The following is a 19,631-nucleotide window of genomic DNA, read 5'->3' on the forward strand; positions in this document are numbered from 1 at the left end:
ATGATCAGCGAACATCCTCACTTCTCACCTTACGATGGAAGGAAGGTCATTAGTGAAGCAGCTGAAGTTGTTAGGCCTAGGACACTACTTTGAAGAACTTCTTCAGAGATATGCTGAAACTGAGATGACTGACCTCTGACAACCACAGCCATCTTCCTATGTGCCAGTATGACTTCAATTAGCTCAGGGTTTGTACCCTGAGTAACTTCGATTCCAGTTTTGCAAAGTGTCCTTGATTCCAGACTGGTTGAAAGCGACCCAAGTCCCCAGGTCATTAGGTTTTTGGGTTAATAGGCTGGTGATAATGCCATCTAGTGATAAATAGTCTTGTGATATAACAAAAATATCAATGGAAAGAGTAGTGTGAAAGAGGAGTAAAATAAATTGGTGACACTATTCTCTGTAATACAATCTTCTGAATAAAATAAGATGTGCCTTCTCTAATGAACACCAGGTGTACTATTCCAACTGCATGTTGACTTTGTGGCAAACCCTGAGCCTTTACTTTATCCTATATGTAACATATGCTCGACAGTGTAATTTACCCCGTATGTTTTTAATGAGATCCAAGGTGTAGGACTTGCTCTGCAAACACATTCCAATTCATAGTTTAATGTCACTGATGAGAAAAAGGCAGCTTCCACCAACAAACAAATTGCTGCCATAATTTTTGTGACATATTATACATATCTATGATCAAGGAAGCATGCACCTTTAAGAGAATTAAGTTGCATCATGCCATGTGATGTTTTTGTGTAAAGGTATCAGCTTCACCTTGAATAGCTACTGCTATACTTTGTCAATCAGCACAAAAGTCAGTCAGTTAGTCAACTAATTTGAGTCCAGACTATACCAATGTCTGTGATAGGAGTGTAATGTTTTCAGTTTTTCTGAAAATAAATCTTCTGACACTTGTTCTCAGTAAGAATTCAATGTTTGTGTTACGGGAGTTACGATAATATTAAAATGCAAAGAACATAACATAATCTATCAGTGGCTTTTTATCATTCATTTCAGGCAATCCAAAGCCGCAGCTTACTTGGCTGAGAGATGGTCAGGAACTGAATGACAGTACAGATTATCGGGTTTCATCAGATGGGTCTGTTCTGGAAATCTTCAAAGCAACTTTGTCTCATACAGGACAGTACACTTGTGTCGCAAGTAACTCTGTGGGTGACAAATCCATAAATTACCATCTCAGTGTTCTAGGTGAGTGATATTAAGAATGGTCACTTCTGTCTATTTACTGGGATAGATAGCATTGGGACACACTGAATCGCAATGATGTGGAGCACCAGAATTTAAATTTATAATTGTAAACTTTGACCCTCTCTCTTGATTCCATTTATATCACAATGGAGTGCCTTTTTGTTTTATTCATTCTTGGGATGTAATATTGTTGGCAAGGCCAATATTTGTTGTCCATCTGTAATTACTCATGAGCAGGTGGTGGCTCAACCCTACAACTGAGTGGCTTGCTCAGCCATTCCTGGAGGGCAGTTTAGAATCAACTGTATTGTGCTGGCCTGGAGCAACATGTAGACCAGACTGGGTAAGGATGGCAGATTTCCTCTCCTAAATAACAACAGCAAACCAGATGCGTTTTCACAATAAAAAGGTTCAAGATCATAATTGATGAGAATAGATCTTAATTCCAGGTTTATTGTTTTATTGGCTTTAAATTCCTCCAGCTGCCATGGTAGGAATTCAACTCATGTCTCCAGAACATCAGCCCAGACCTCTGGATTATTTGTCCAGTTACGTAACCACAATGCTACCCATCTGTACCAAGGAATGATCAGCCACATCCTGCTGAGTAGGGGCGGGGTGATTCAGAGGGCAAGCATTTGTTAATCTTGAGTTAATTTTCAGACTATCACTGCTAGAAAACTTTGTGATCACCAACTGGTGAGAGCTGCACCTGAGGATAAAAGTGAGTTAAAAGTAAAAAGTCTTCCAACTTCAACTGACCAAAAATTAATATGTTGGTAGGTGCAGAACAATAAATTGGACAGGTGATTAATAGGATACTGCAACTACAAAGTCATTAAAAGTGGTCTGGGTTACTGATTTCTTTTTTAGTCCATTGGAAGCACCTTGTCTATCTCCCCTCTCCCCTCTTTTCCCTGTAAAGACTATGCATTCACCATATGGGGAATGTTTAGTGCTAAGACACTTCCCCTTACTCCATGGTACCAGACAACTTGCCCATATTAAGAATGTTTATCACTGAAAGAACTAATTAATGGGATTTTCAGCGAGGAGAATGGAATGCTTTAGACAAGCTCCAATGTTGAGGATTCCCTGATAAAGGAATCTATCTAGAGTAATACTCTATACATCTTTACCGCAAACAGAGCCAACCACCATTGTGATACTTCACATTCCAACCCCTCTCACTTCCTTCCTGAGTTACACCTAATGTAGTGTTGAATTGTACAGTTTGTGGTTAGAATACTAACCACTAGAAGTTGAATTCAGAAACTGTAAGAAATCGCATAGTAATGCTTAGCTATTACCAAAGTTAAGTAGAAAAAGGTAGAGCTACTTTACTGAACACATGCTGATAAAATATTTCAATTGGATCACATGTTTGAACTGTTGTGGGCAAAGAAGTACTTATTATTTGGTATAAGCTTCCAATCTAAAATCCTGTTAAATTTTTTTTAAATTTTAGTTTAGTTTTCTTATCCATTCTTCCCTTTTTCATCTCTTTCCTTTTAATCTCGTCTAATTTTTTTTCTATTCTTACTCAAGGTGGCAAAGCCTGAAGTTATTGCCCAAGCCTCATTGCCCTTGTGAAGGTGGTTGTGAACCATCTTCTTGAATTGCTGCAGACCATGTGGTGTAGATACACACATTGTACCTTTGATTCAGACAAATATATTAGGAGCAGAAGTATGCCATTCAATGCCTTTGAGTCTTATCTGGGATTTAATAAGATCATGGCTGATAACAGCCTTAACTCCCCTTTTCTCCTTACTCCTGCTCCCCTCGAACTCCCCAATGGTCAAAAAAGTTACTTTCTTAGGAAAGGAGTTCCAGGATCGAAACCCAGTTATAATGAGGGAAAAAAATCATTGTTACAAGTGTGTAGTTTGGACTGGGATTCTAAAAGCGGTGGTGTTCCAGTATCGACAGCCCTTATCTTTCCAGTTGGTAGAGTTCATGTATTTGGAAGGTGCTGTCAAATAACCACGAAAGATTTCCCAGCACATCTTGTAGATGATGCACATTGCTGACACTGTGTCTCAGTGACAGAAGGAATGATTATTTAGGATGGTTGATTAGATGATCACAACAATAGGTTGAGAATAGTGCACAATACCAATCTGTGGCATTGTCACATACAACAGGAACAAAAAGTGATGGTGAAACTAGAGACATAGTTTCTGCTCTCCCCTTTAAGCAGAGAGACTGTGCAGTGCATATTATGCCAATCGCAATTCAGTTGAGATCCTGTGTGAATACTGTGATAAGGTAACCACATAAAAGAGTAAGGAGCTGGAGTTGGCAATCTGGCTCATCAAGCGTGCTTTACCATTTAGTAAGATTTTGGTTGAACTTTTCATGGACTCTGCTCCACTTACCTGCTTGCTCACCATAATCATTAATTCCCTTACTTTCAAAAATCTTTCAATCTTTGCTTAAAATATTCATCTCTGGCAGTGCACTATTATTTGATCATATTGTTGCAATGGTTAATGATGTCAGTTTGCTTTGAAATTTAAATAATATTTCAGCAAAGGCAGACAAAAACAAAGGCCTAAAAGTGAACTAATCCCCAGGTCCAGATGAGTTGTATCCCAGACCGCTGTTAGAGACAAAGGAGGAAATTACAGAGTCTCTGACCCAAATTTCTTTCAATTTACCTTTCTCATTCCTTTCCCTATTTCCATTCTTCCTGCTGTTCCCAATCCTAGCCTTCCCCTGGTCCCCATTATTGTTCCTTTCCCTGTGCCAATTCCTTTTACAATCTGCAAGATTGGGAGCAAGGCATATGTCCATGTCCTCAAAACTCTCAGTATACTAGAAGAAGTCAACAACTTAAATGGTGATAACTGCTTTATTTCATCGAGTCATTATGGTACAGGAGGTCACTCAGCACTTGACTGAATTGGTGCAACAGCTTTTGGCCCTTTCCTGCTGCAGTCTGGATGGCAGTGTTGGATCTGTGGAAAACTTCCGTGCTGAATATCGTGTCCTTGTGTGTTACCATTTTCCTAGTTACACCCAGAATTCCCAATATTGGTGAAGATGGCACTCCAGAGGATGTCATCGTTATTGTGAATAATCCAACTTCATTGGCATGTGAGGCTGAGGCCTATCCGAGCCCAACCATCACCTGGCTCAAGGACGGCATACCCTTTAAGGCTTCCAGGAATATCCATCTATTGCCAGGTATTTTCCGACCAAGGTGTTTTATTTTGGTGTAACCAAATGTCTTGTTCTTCAACCGCCCTCCCTATTTGTAGTGTTACAAATATAAGTAATGACACCAATTTCATGAAATAGAGGTTCTCCTCCAGAAGTGCAGGTCAGGAACTTGTGGAAGTATTTATCACAATTGCTCACCTGGACAGTGGACTGTAGGGAGTGGTGTGTGACTTCCTGATGTGCTCCTACAGTTGGTGGGTAGCCCTGCCAGCAACATGTTTGTCAAAATAGCCCCAGCAATTCATCTCCATTGAAAGTCAAAACTAAATCAGCTTTAGTCCAATCGAAACCATAGTTGTCAGCCATGCCTCAGCTGGTAATATATTTTCTTCTGAACCATGAGGCCATGGGTCCAAGTCGAATTTCAGAGATTTGAGCAAACCAATCAAAGGTGAAACTCAGTACAGTGTGCTGCAGGTATGCACTATCAATGGTGCCATCTTTTAGATGAAATATCTAACAAGACCCCATCTTCTTTGAAGTGGGCTTCAAATATCCCCTAGCACTCTCAGAAGAGGAACACGGAATTTCTTCCTGGTGACCTGATGATTATCTCACTGCTCTTTCAGGGACTTAGATGCTGCACAGATTGACTATTGCATTTATCACAGCACATTTACTAACTATGCTTAAAAAAGAAGTACAGGTATTTCAAGTGCCTTGAGACGTTCTAAGTAGCAAAAGATGCAATATAAATGTATGTTGTTTTTTAATTGTTCCCAAGTTTAATGCTAATTCAGCCTGGAATTCCATAAGAATTTATTCTACTTGCATAGAATTTATGATATAAGCCTTTCCATTCAATACCAACATACTCTCAACAGGAGCCCACCAACTCAAAGCAATGAGGTAATTGTAGATTGTGGGTAAGTTGTTTATGTCCACTTTATAGCTCCATTAAGTAAAGGTAGTTAGAGGGACAGGTACAGTTGAGGAAGCGGAGAGGCTGCAGAAGGACTTGGACAGGCTAGGAGAATAGAGAAAGAAGTGGCAAATTGAGTACAATGTAGGTAAGTGTGAAGTTATACACCTTGATATGAAGAATAGAGGCACAGACTGTTTTCTAAATTGGGAAGCATTTTAGAAATCAGAAGCCCAAAAGGATTTGGGAATCCTAGTTGAGGATTTTTTTAAGGTTAACATGCAGGTTCAATTGATGATTAGGTAGGCAAATGCATTATTAGCATTCAATTCAAGAGGATGAGAATACAACAGCAGAGATGTACTGCTGAGGCCATATAAAACTTATATAAGAATGATCCTAGGGGTGAAGGGCTTGTCATGTGAAGAGCAGTTATGCACTCTGGGTCTGTCCTTTGTTGAGTTCAGAAGGATGAGAGGGGATCTCATTGAAACTTGTAGGATACTGAGAGGCCTGAATAGAGTGGACATGAAGAAGATGTTTTCACAAGTAGGAGAGACTAGGACCTGACGGCACAACTTCACAGTGAAGGAACATCTTTTAGAACTGAGTGACAAGGAATTTCTACAACCAGAGGTATCAATCAGAGATTGATAGATTCTTGATGTCACAAGGAATTAAGGGCTACGGGGAGAATGCGGGTAAGTGGAGTTGAAATATCCATCAGCCATGATTGAATGGCGGAGTGGACTCAATGGGCGGAATGGCCTTACTTCCACTCATATGTCTTATGGTCTTATGGTGAATCTATAGAACTCATTATCACAGAAGGCTTTGGAGGCCAAGTCATTGAGCTAGGTTCTTGACTTGTAAGGAGATCAACGGTTATGGGAAGGAGCAGGAGATTCAAATTGAGAAACACATCAGCCATGATCAAATAGTGGAGCAGACTCAATGGGCCAAATGGTCTAATTCTGTTTTAATATTGAATGGTCTTTTGGTAGGAGGTCCAGCCTTTTCTTACAAAGGATAACTTGACTAAGTTCCTATTTAGCTTAAATTTAGGGTGAGAAGTTTTTTTAGTAATTAATTACATGACAGAGATGCTCAGTCACTTGTGTTGCATAGCCTGCTGAATGTGGGAAATCTTAAATGCTTCTGGTAGACTGGATGACCACTCTGCAGGTCAGATACATTGGAAGAAACATTTCTACTTAGTAGAGGGGGAATAGAGGCATAGATTTAAGATAAAGGTGAAGATGTTCTGAGGAGATTCAAGGAAGAATTGTTTTATGAAGAGGGTGTTACCTGGAACTCACTGCCCGAAAGGCTGGTTGGGGTGGGAGCCACCATAACATTTTAAGAAGTATTTAGATGTTGACTTGAAGTGCCATTAGCAGACAAGGCTATAGGCCACATGCTGGGAAATGAGACTACCGTAGAAAGTGCTTGATGACCTGCATGGGCACGATGGGCTGAAAGACCTCTTTCAGTGTGATAACTCTATGAATACTACAAATGTCTGGTTTTTCAGGCCTCAATTGTAAATAGAGAAAAGAAGCAGGTATAAAGTTCTTATATTGAGGGGAGAGAGAAGTTTTAATAGGATTGGAAAAGGTGTGTGGACATACCAGAAATTGGGAAAGCAAAAGTGGAATTGAGCAGCTTTCATCTCTTGCTATACTATTTCTTCTATCATTGAAGTCCCATAGTGCTAACCTCAGTAAGCATTTCTTCCCACATAAACCCTTCATTAAACCCAAATCCTTTGTTCAGTAATTAAATTATAACAAGAGCATAATAAATAAGAATAGTTCATTTGGCTTTGCAGGCCTGCTCTGCCATTTGTAAAATCATGATTGATCTTCAACTGATTTCTTTGTTGTCCTAGTCTCCAAAATTATACCTATCTCAACTTTGAACATATTCAATGACTGAGCTTTCACATTCCTGTGGGATAGCAAATTCCAAACCTTCATAGAGAAGAAATACCTTTTCATCTCATCCTTAAATAATTACTCCCTCGTTCTGAGGTACTCCCAAATTAGACTCTTCAACCGATGGGCACTGCCCTGTAAGAATTTTTAAAGTTTCTATAGGTTCACCTCTTGTTTTAAAACCTCAAAAGTTTATTGACCCGATCTATGAAGCTCTCATCAGAAGACTTAGATTACTTAGATTACTTACAGTGTGGAAACAGGCCCTTCGGCCCAACAAGTCCACACCGACCCGCCGAAGCGCAACCCACCCATACCCCTACATATACCCCTTACCTAACACTACAGGCAATTTAGCATGGCCAATTCACCTGAGCCGCACATCTTTGGACTGTGGGAGGAAACCGGAGCACCCGGAGGAAACCCACGCAGACACAGGGAGAACATGCAAACTCCACACAGTCAGTCGCCTGAGGCGGGAATTGAACCCAGGTCCCTGGCGCTGTGAGGCAGCAGTGCTAACCATTGTGCCACCGTGCCGCCCATTAGTGCCACCGTGCCGCCCATTATGTGCCACCGTGCCGCCCATAGACAATTTGAGCTGAGCTAGAAAATTATATCACTTTCTCTGAACAATGAGGACAAGAATATTTTTAGTTCACTGGTGAATCTCCCATTGAATTGCACACAGATCCTTTGCTGCAAATGATAAGGTTGCTTTCCCTAACATTACAGTTAAAGCCACTGAATCGCCTGGCCATAACAGGCATCAGGAAATTGGGAGGTTTGCAATGTAAAAGAACTTGGCAGATTATCAAATAGGCCATGTCTATTGACACCACATGCATATGAACTATGGAGTGCTTGAACTCCGGATTGATGCGTGCTGAGTTACAAGCAATGGCAGATATTAGCAGACATTGGTTTTCCAATATTCACAGTGTGTAAGCAGATCCATCGTGGGTGTGACCATAACGTGTCTTTTTTTACAACAAGATTTCACGTACATAATTTATTAGATATTACTATGCCCTTCTGTTTTCAGGAGGTCGTGGACTCCAGATTCTGAATGTACAGGAAGAAAATGCTGGTCGCTACAGCTGTGTTGTGACAAATATAGCAGGGGAAGCTGTCAAGGACTATGAGCTCAAAGTCTTCAGTAAGTGTGTTCTCAGTCGTTTAGTATATGACAATCAAAACCTGAAGCATCCAAAAGAGAAAACAACAATAACTTATGGTTGAGAAGGGTGCTGCAGACTATGAAAACAAAAAGTGATAAGCTCTCAGAGGTAAATAGGCTTTGCTTAGTTCAGTCTCACAAATGTTTTTAACTTGTGCTATTTAAAAAATCAGACCCATTTGCGATTATATTTTCATTGATTTTTTTTCCTTGAATTTTAGTCTCCATTTAAAGAATAATTATTCATATCCAATAATGGAATCAGGATTTCTGGCTTCCATCTTCCCAAATTGTTTTCTTTACTTAGAAATGGAAAAGGTTTACTTTGATTTTTCTTTTCTCTCTGAAAAATGTTATTGCTTGTAAAGATAAGATTCCCATTTTGTTTAATATCTGTTATGTTGGGCAGATGATTGATTATCATTCCACTGCCACTGCTAATGATGTACAACTACTAATAGGTGTGAAAGAGCAGCTTGGGATCTTGGCCTGATTTTTATGTGTTCTTTCCATCTATGTAGGCCTGGCTTAAACAGAAGGTTGCCACCTTTAGTGGTATATATTCCCAGAGTTTTCAACACATGCCCAATGAACATGCCTCCAAATGCCCATCCACATTTTACTGTTATTGACTGACATCTCCACTCAACTGTGCAGGATCATTTCCTGTCATTTGGAAATGACTTTGATTAAATGCTTCTCTATCATCAGTCAACAGCATTTATTCACATTTCCATTACATTTTTTAACTCCAGAAGCAAAGTTTTCAAAGAGGAATTTCTTTATTGGCCATATGAACATATGGATTAGGAGCAGAAGTAGGCCATTTGGCTCTTAAACTTTAAGATAATGGCCAATCTGATTACTCCACATTTCTGCCCACCTAAAACAACCTTCATGGCCCCCTCTTGCTTATCAAAAATCCATCTATCCCTGCCTTAAAATCATTTAAAGACTCTGCTTCTGCTGCCTTTTTGAAGAAGAGTTCCATTGAGACATGGCCTTCGGTGAGAAAACAATTATCCTCATCTCTGATTTAAATGGACAATCCCTTATTTTTAAACAGTGACTCTTAATTCTAGATTCTCCTACAAGAGGAAACTGTATTTTCACATCCATCCTGCTAAGATCTCTTAGGGTATTGTATGCTTCAGGGCCTGTGATATTACTCCTGCTATTACAATGCTAAAGATTAATTCTTAATTACTGGTGATTTCCAAGATAATTTCAGAGGGTTCGCAGCCTTTGAGTGGGAAATCAATGAGCTGGGTGTTATGTTCCTGATAGCAAGTTGCCAAAAGAAGAGTCCAAAGCCAGTCTTTACTTGAGATAGTTTTAATTAGAGGCAAACACTGCATTTATAAAGTTAAAAATCACACAACACCAGGTTATAGTCCAACAGGTTTAATTGGAAGCACACTAGCTTTTGGAGCGACGCTCCTTCATCACGTGATGAGCGTCGCTCCGAAAGCTAGTGTGCTTCCAATTAAACCTGTTGGACTATAACCTGGTGTTGTGTGATTTTTAACCTTGTACACCCCAGTCCAACACCGGCATCTCCAAATCATGACTGCAGTTATATACCTCCTAATTAACTCATGAATAGCAAATGTCTCTTTACGTACTCAAGTAAACATCCATTCAGCACCCTCCATCTGTATGTTTAACTTCAATTGATGCAATTAATACCAGAGAGCAGACAGAACTGGCCAGGTAAGCAAAATGATAACCATCTTTTGGTACAAAGCTTAGTATGATGAACTGGTTGGTAACACTTTTAAAAAATTCTTTCACATCAGTTCCTCCAGTTATAGCAAAGGATGATCAGACAGCAGGAGGTTTTCGGGTCACTCAGGTGAAGACCAAGGTGAACACCACATTGACACTGGTGTGTGAATCATGGGCAACCCCAGTTCCTGCTCTTCGCTGGTATAAGGATGGTCAGGTAACAATAATCTCACACTGGCTTTCATAACTGAAAAAAAGGATTTCCTATGAACAATCAGCCTTACTTGATAAGATCCTGATATAGATCAGTGAGTAAGATACTCAAATCTTATCCCCAGATCTTGAGAACTCTTCACAGGCAGCGGGTGTACTGGTATGGAAATTGCAAGACTTAGGCCACTCTGGGTATTATATTTTCTCTCATTGAACTAACTCCTTTCTCCAGGTGAAACTATTTTTACATCTGACCCTAGCCAGGTCTTCTGCAAACTGAAAACAGAATCTTCCTATTTGTTTTTTTTTGCCCATCAAAAATCGCTTTTTGATTCTTCCAAATCAAAAGCAAGCTGCTGTGTTTCAGTTTGCTCTTTCTCCAAGTGTAAAGCTCACAATACATAGAAATTCTCATTATCTTTCCAGAAGTGCACCCAGTCAGCTACACTGTCATATACTGGTCTTGAAATTATATCTCCAGAAATGTTGACGAGTTAATTATAAAACCCATTCCTACACACTGACCGAAACCTTCATGTTAGTTCAGAATCCAAACTGCAAAATAAATACATAAATCTCACACCTTGCAGCTCCCAGATGTCAGTAAGGTGGGCTTTGTAGGTTTGATGGAGCTAAGTTTTACATTGTCACTTCCTGTGCCTAGTAGGTGTAAGTGATCTCTCTGGTTTTCTGAGACTTTTCAGTCATTTGATGAACCAAATGGCATGCCAGGCCATTTCATTTAAGAGTCAACAAAGTTATTGAGAATCACATTTGGGCCAGACCAGGTGAGGACAGCAGTTTTCCTCTCCTAAAGGACCAGATAGGAGTTTAAACTTTAAACTGGTGGGATTTGAATCTGATACACCAGAGAATTGCCTGGGTCTCTGAACTACCAGAGCTGAAAATGTGTTGCTGGAAAAGCGCAGCAGGTCAGGCAGCATCCAAGGAGCAGGAGAATCGACGTTTCGGGCATGAGCCCTTCTTCAGGAATGAGGAAGGCCCTGAAGAAGGGCTCATGCCCGAAACATCGATTCTCCTGCTCCTTTGATGCTGCCTGATCTGCTGCGCTTTTCCAGCAACACATTTTCAGCTCTGATCTCCAGCATCTGCAGTCCTCACTTTCCCCTCTCTGAACTACCAGCAAAAATACCACCAGATCATTGTCTCTCCTTGTGTGGAACCCGTAACTGCAAATATTACTCCAGATTTTAATATTTTAAATGGATTTACCATTATAACTATTATATACAACCACCATTACTCTACTGTATATTTCTTGCCAAAAAGCTCAGTTATCCAGGTGCTGTTTTATGTTTATCCACTGTAAATGTTACCTTTAACGCCTTGCCAACCTGAACCCCTAAAATCTGATGCTGTCTCCTGTCCAGGGTATATGCAGTTTCGAGATATTTTGTGAAATGCTTTGAGTTATGCTATAGCTATGACAGTGCTATATATGCCAGCTTGCTTTTCCTTCAATCTTATTTTAACTAAATTCTGTCATCCAATTTATTCCCCATTCCCATTTTCACCACATAATCAATATCCCTTCAGAATTTTGGAAAAGCAAAGTCTTGCAAATGCTGACAATCTGAAATAAAGCAGAAGATGCTGTAAATACTGAGCAGGTCAGGCAGCATCAATAAAGAGAGAAGCAGGGCTGGTTTCAGTTCACACACTTGAAATCTTAACTCTGTTTCTAGCTCCACAAATGCTACCAGACCTGCTTGGTGTTTTCCAGTACCTCCTGAGATTGTCATTGGGTCCTCATTATTAATTACCATCTCCCCAACTTCACTATCAGCAAATTAAGATACTCACCGACTCTCCACTAAAATTAGATTCACACCCAATGTTTTCACGATCACTTGGCAAAGCTATATTGAAGGAAAATTGAAATAATGTCTGCTTTTAACTGTTAATTCATCACTCCAGGAGTTCTGTGGAGTTTACCAGAAAGCCAAATCTATCCTGCGTCCATTTCCCATTTTTTTTAGACATTCCAGGCACACATTCATGTAAACACCAACGGCATGAAGCTAAAGAGAAGATTAATCCACCAATCTCTACATGACATTGATTAGCTGCATTCAGAAAGAACTTGGGCCAGAGGTCTTAGAACGCACTATTATAATCCTACTTTAATCAGCGTTGCTTTTCTCTCACCCTCCCCATTCCAAGCACAGAATCAGTAACAATATCCATGACATCAGCCACTTTGTAGGGGAGGGCAAAATATGTCATAGTATAGCCATTAAATCCTGACCATTCCTCTTGTTCCAGCTGTTGACAGGAACTGAACATCTTCAGATTCTTGACGAAGGACATATCCTCCAAATAAGGTACACAAGGGTGTCAGACACGGGTCGTTACACTTGTGTGGCCACAAACATTGCAGGGGAAGATGAGAAGGATTTTCATGTCAACATTCAAGGTCAGTAATAATTCCAGAAATGGAAAATAGTGTAAATACAGTCAACTTACCATGAAGTCCCTGTGTGGTCTACCAATTTTCTTTGTCCTTTCCCTGTGGAATTCCAGTTTGCCTATATCCTCATGCAGAGTCCTTCGTTCCTGGTATTCTAATGCACAGTTCCATATGGTTTAGATTGTGTTACAAGGGAGTAATGCATCAAAAGGATTCCAAGCATACCATAAAGTCTGAAAACAAGGCTTAAGCTGTTCCTTTATGACATCTGAATCTCAGGATGGGACCCTCCTGCCTGGTGTGTTTTGAATTTCAAATCACTAAAAATATGTGTTCTCAATCTCAGCCGTGTTACTCTTAAGGAATGTGTAAAATAGAAGACAACTGGAACCTATAGAATTCTTCAGGAAATAGCCAGCCCAATAAGTCAGATCTTTTCTGATTGATCTCGATTTCTCTTATCTGCTAATTTGCCATATCTCTTGAGCATTTCTGTTTCCATTATCTCATTGTGTTCTGAATATATTGAGTCCATGGCTTCAGCTGGTCATTTATTCCACAATGGAATGATAGAATTATAGATGAGTTGCAGCACTGAAAGAAAGCTATTCCCAGATTAACTGGACTAGGTGAAAAAGAATTGCTATCATAAATAAATAGCTCTTAGCCGCAAGAAAACAATAATGAACTGTTAGCATATCCTTCCTCATCTGTTATATCCTGTGCGAATGCTCCCACTGATGTTACCCAAGCAAACGTTGCAGAGACTCACGAGTTGGTTTAATTCTTTTATTTGGCATCATAGGCGACCCTTCATTAATCTTGCCAAATTGCAATTACCCCAAGTGTTAGGGGGAGTAGACTTTCTGGATATTAAGAGATACCAACTAAACTCCCTTCTGTCCTTCATAAGCGACTGGGCTTGTGAGGACCCGGGATCAATCTATTGGATATCAAGGCCTCCCAGGTAAAATGCCCCCTTACTAGTTTGTTGTTTATGGGTAAGATGAGGACAGCTATGGAATAACACGGTCAAAGCATGGAGATTAATGTGACAGAGCGAGTGCAGTTTATCTAAAACATCCTTTCTTACCTCTATAGTTGGTACACCATGATTTTGGCCAGGGATGATGGACCCTGGATTCCAACTGTGAGCACTAGGGTAGTCTCCTGTTTTGGAGATGTGTTTGAGGGGGAAGGTCATGATGTCCTTCAACCAAATGAGCCACAAGTATGGATTGCCAAGCATATTTTCATTATTTTCAGGTTAGGGACTTCATCCAAAAAAAGACTATGCTTTTGACCAACCCCTAAAAGTCTGACGCAGAGAGGAGAGTGCTTCATGCCGCAAGCATTCTCTCAGTTAGTATTCTCTACCACTGCTGGGGTGTGGTGCCTCGAACAACATTGAGTGACTATGTGAAGTCTGGGAGCAAGACCTGGCAGTGGAGATCCCCTCAGAGACATGGGAGGACATTAGGAAGAATGTGAGAAAGATTTTGATCTATAACAGAACACACGCCACGCAGTTGAAGGTTCTTCATAGGGTTCATTTGGCCCAGATCGTGTTATGAAATTCAAAAAAGGGAGACTCTCCAGTCTGCCCTGTACAAAATAAGCATAGGTATCCCCACTCATTGTTTGTGGTCATGCCACAAGGTACTGGAGCACTTGACAGGATTAATAGAGAAGGTCCTGGGGACTGAAGTGAAGGTAGACCCTGTCTCTCTTTTGGGCTTGTAAATTTATCTTCCTTAGATACGCAAGGTTAATTATGGAACACATCCCTTATTGAATTACCTGGACGCATACTTGTCTGCCATTTTATATAGGGCATTTGTTTAGCTGTGATGATTAGGTTTAGTAAGCCTTGTGTCCTGGGAGGAAGGATCCTGAATAAGTATGGGTATAATAATTAATTCTCCCGATGGTTGGGAGCTTCGATGTGGTTGTGCTGGGTGGCATTATTAATTAATTAATTAATTTGTTTGTTTATCAATAGATTTGTTGGTTTGCTTTGTTTTGTAGAGTAGGGTAGTATTTAATTCAGTGTAATTGTTATTATAATTTTTAATTGTTATATTTTTGTAATTTTATAATGTTGTAAAGAAAATTTTTTCAATTAAAAATAAAACTAAAACAAAAGCAACAGTTTACAGCAACTGGTGAGGGAAAATAAATAAGCTGGCTTTCTCCATGCTTTAGATGTTTTTTTACTGCATAAGGACAACAGCTTCCCTCTCAGAGGTGTGAAAACTTCTGGCTGTCACATTCATACTCAAATGTTATTCAGCTACCTGGGAGCCAATCACCTAGTTGTTAGCAAGTGGAAGGCCTTCGACAGCTCGTCATCACTCCTTCAAGCAATCAGCTACTTTTTGTTGGCTGAATCTTATGGTGTATTCTTCCCTGGTGCCAGTTCAGCTGCAACTAATGCACCCCACAACTTGATGGATAAACAAGACTTAACAACATGAAAAATAAGGACTTGTAGCTTGCTTATTAAAATGTGCTGCATTCCTTTCCACGATCATTATCTTTCAAAACTGTCATTTTCCCATTGCAATACTCAATCAAAAGCACAGAAAAATAAAAGGCACGGTCTTTACAGATCCCATTCCTGACCTCCTCCACACAGCATTGTACATTTTTGTTTAATAATGGACATTTTATTGGCAATTGATTTTCCTTTTTCATCCAAACTTCTGATATTTTGCTTGCTTTTCGGTGATTTCCCAAGATTGGTTTTACCAACCTTACATAAACTTAAAAATTTTAAATAACCAGCTGGAAAATCATCTCCTCCTGAAGAATGCAGCCCATCCTCCTTAAACTTTTTTTTCCAAAATCTAGGTCCCTGAAACTAGAATCTCACCTGCTCATCTCTCTACCTATGTCAAGGATAGCAATAATCTAGTGTAAGCAACTTTGGCAATTTGATTTCAGGAGGTTGGGGGTTCCAGTCCCAATCCAGAGACTTGAGTATAAAGTTTCAATATGTAATAACTACAGCACTGAAAGAACACTACATTGTTATGGATAAACCGTTGTTTGATTAGAGCCCCCTTTCCTATCTCAGGTGTGCTGTTTTGATGAAGAACTGCAACAGTTCCTCAACCAACACTCCAGCAACAAAACAATGAGGAAATGACCTGTTTTAATCTAATCGTTTACTCACTGCTGTTTGTGGGAGCTTTCTACATTGGCTTCTGCCATTTTTGTTTAACAATCATTACTAACCTTCAGAAGGTGTTTTATGGTTGTAAAGGGACTGTGGTATTTTGAGTTTGTCCAAGGTCCTATATAATTGCAAGTTCTTTCATGCTTGACTAGATGAGCAGAACTCTGTGCAATATTTGAATTACGTTAGAAATCCTTGTCTTCCTGCACATATTGCAGTGCCTCCAATCTTCCAGAAGCTATATGGTGTGAATGCTGCCTGGGAGATGATACACCGGGTGGATGAAGCAGAGGAGATTGTTGAGCATCGTGAAGTGATTGTGAACAACCCTGTTTCTCTTTACTGTGAGACTAATGCCATTCCACCTCCCACTCTATCCTGGTACAAGGATGGTGAAGCTCTCTCTGCCACAGATGATGTCCTGATTCTTCCAGGTAGGTCCAAAGCCACCTACGTGTTGCTTATTTCATTTTTACATGCATTGGTAGATTTTCTCATTTTCCACAATGAGGGGAGACATGCCAATTTGCTTTAGAGTACATCATTCATGTGTATGTAAATGGTGTAGTTGCAACACAAAAACCATTACTGTACATTGTGTGTAAATATTGCCTTAACATATTTGAAAACATTGGAGAAATAATTGAAATAGGCTGAGGTTAAGCCTTAGAACAATGTTTGTCATTGCTAGAAGGCTGATTTGAAATCTGGCTCACGTTGGTCAGACCAAAAATTTCATTTTTGCCTGGTTACGAGAAACCCAAATGGATTAAATTTGGAAAGTTTCAATAGAATTCTTAGTGGGAATGGATTAACAATGTCGAAGTTAGGTATTTAAAAAAGGAAACTATGCTTAATGAGACGTATGCCTCCTGGGTAGATTGATGGACGTTACATTATCTCTATGATCTGGAAGTAAAAAATGGAACATTTTGGTTCAACTTCCATGTAGAAAGCCCACAGGTATACATGGTGGCAGCAATCTGAACAAAGAACAGTACAGCACAGGAACAGGCCTTGCCTGCACTGACACATTTTGCCCTTCCATACTAAAACTGTCTTCACTTGCAGGATCTGGATCCTTCTATTCCCTTCCCATTCATGTATTTGTTTGGGTGCTTCTTGAATGCTGTTATTGTGTCTGCTTCCACCACCTCCTTTGACAACACATTCTAGGCACTCACCACCCTTTGTGTGAAAATCGTACCTCGCACATCTCCTTTAAACTTTCACACTTGCATCTTGAACCTGTGTCCCCAAGTAATTAACCCATCCACCCTGGGAAAAAGCCTGTCTATTCATGACATTCACAATCATATAAACTTATATCAAGTCGCCCCTCAACTTCATGTGTTCCAGTGAAAACAAATCCAGTCTAGCCAACCTTTCTTCATAACTAAAATCCCCTATACCAGGCAACATTCTGATAAACCTTTTCAGTACTCTCTCCAAAGCATCCACATCCTCCTTGTAGTATGGTGACTAGAATTGCACGCAATAAGATACATTCTTGTGAAGTGATGCTGCAAAATGCATTCCTAAAAATTTAGGATGGAGGCATTTTGTTGGGGTGAAATAGGAGGCTTATTATTATGTTCCTGTTATCTACTGTGAAGGGTAAGGCTGGTTAGAATGGGGAACAGTTGATGAATGAGAACATTGAGGCTCTCGTCAAGAATAAGAAAGGGTCATGAGGGGCATGGAAAAGGTGAATAGCAGAAGTTTTTTCCTTAGGGTATGTGAGTTCAAAACGAGGGGACATACTTTTCAAGTGAGAGGAGAAAGATTTACAAGGTACCTGAGGGGCAGCTTTTTCACACAGAGGGTGGTTCATATGTGGAATGAATTGCCGGAAGAAGTGGTAGATGAAGGTACAGTTGCAACTTTTAAAAGATAGTACATGAATAGGAAAAGTTTAGAGGGATATTGGCCAAATTCAGGGAAGTGGGACTAATTTAATTTGGGAAACTTGGTTAGCACGGATGAGTTTGACTGAAGGGTCTGTTTTCATACAGTATGACTCTAGACTTTATTCTGTACCTGACCCAAATTACTGACCTGGTTGATACTGATTGTAGGAAGAAATGCACAGTTTGCCAAAAATGGAACTTGTGTCTTAAGTTTGGTGTACATGGTAAGTTCATAAAATCCATTTGAGAAATTGGGTAGCACTTACCTTGTAGAAATCTAAAAAGCACGTTGAACATCCTGCCTTCTGCAGCACAACTAACAGAATCAGTTTCTTACCACAATAATCAACTGGTCCCTGTCATAAGGTGTTTTAATTTCAGTGAGGTATTGACAGGCTAAGTTATCGTCATACAGCATAATATCCCAGTTCGTAGGTAGCACAACAGTAGTTGAGGGATACAACTAAGTGAAGCATTCATGATATTGTCTGTTAAGCTGTTAATACTGTTAAAAGTTCAGTTTACCTTCCTCCTTCAGAGAAGTTAAATGTATAATATCAGAGGATCATTGAGTGTTTAGCTATTCAATATGAATCTTCTGGGTTGCATATTATGGACACATTATACATACACACACACACACACACACACACACACACACACACACACACACACACACACACACACACACACACACACACACACACACACACACACCTTAAGAATGTGCCTTATGTATTAGGCTAGAGATTGCATCATTTCAGAAGTTTAAGAGAAGGAACTTTAGGAATAAACTGCATGGATTGACTATAAATTCTTAGTCATGCTGCACAACCTACGCTTTTGGTATTACAAGTTATTCATTTACATGTATTTTATCCCCAATCAGTCAAATCCTGAGTGTCATGTAATAAAGATCCTATATGAATTCCAAGGCAGTTATTGTAAAGTAGGATTACCATTAGCCTTGAGCTATGCAAACTAAAGTTTATAGTGACAGCTGCCAAGAGGAGCCAGATATAACATTTTTTTCAAATTCACTCTCAAGATGTGAGCGTCACGGACTGGGCCAGCATTTATTGCCCATCTTTAATTGCCCTTGGGAAGATGTTGGTGACCTACCTTCTGCTGTTGTCCATTTGGTGAAGGTGCACCCACAATGCCATTAGGGAAGGAGTTCCAGGATTTTGATCCAGTGACAAGTGACCCATCAGCTGAAGAAATAGTGATTTCTTTTTTGAAAGCTTGAATCATAACACAAAGGTTGATGGGAATTAAGAAACTCTTTAAAGGGAGATGAAGGAAGAAAGGTGAACAGGGAAAGCACAATATCATTCACCTACACAAATCATCATGATCTTCATGTAATACATTGTTGTGATATTTATATTGTATACTGTTCCACCATGGCCACCTAGCTCTACTGGTGAACACAACAGACTTCTGTGTCCACCCTGCAGACCACGGAAACCAAAAGATTGATATGTTCTGTTAACTAATCTTGTGCGTGGTCTGAAGAGGGACAAGAATTGGAATTTTATTGTCTTAGCAGCTTGACGAGTCCGCCAAATCGACTTCTACACACATTTACACTTACTTTTTAAAATCCTAAAAGACACCTGACTTCTCTAAAAGAATATCTTACTCTCCAAATACTTTGGCAGCTTTATACCTTTAACTTAAATGTCAAAAGCCCACCAATCATGGTTTGGATGTTCCACTAATGAACATTTCATCGCATTGAAGGTAGCT

General features: G+C 39.8%; 1 protein-coding gene across 1 annotated transcript in view; it reads left to right on the plus strand.

Moving 5' to 3' along the window:
- LOC132825764 (hemicentin-1-like) overlaps positions 1-19,631 on the plus strand; it is a 436,368-nt gene that overhangs the window by 270,217 nt on the left and 146,520 nt on the right. Inside the window, exons 50-55 of the mRNA XM_060841228.1 lie at positions 1,018-1,209; positions 4,228-4,401; positions 8,282-8,395; positions 10,216-10,361; positions 12,644-12,794; positions 16,188-16,403. Coding sequence (XP_060697211.1) covers positions 1,018-1,209; positions 4,228-4,401; positions 8,282-8,395; positions 10,216-10,361; positions 12,644-12,794; positions 16,188-16,403 — 993 coding nt within the window. The remainder of the gene's footprint in view (positions 1-1,017; positions 1,210-4,227; positions 4,402-8,281; positions 8,396-10,215; positions 10,362-12,643; positions 12,795-16,187; positions 16,404-19,631) is intronic.

Source organism: Hemiscyllium ocellatum, chromosome 21, assembly GCF_020745735.1.
Source record: "Hemiscyllium ocellatum isolate sHemOce1 chromosome 21, sHemOce1.pat.X.cur, whole genome shotgun sequence".
Lineage (NCBI taxonomy): Eukaryota > Metazoa > Chordata > Chondrichthyes > Orectolobiformes > Hemiscylliidae > Hemiscyllium > Hemiscyllium ocellatum.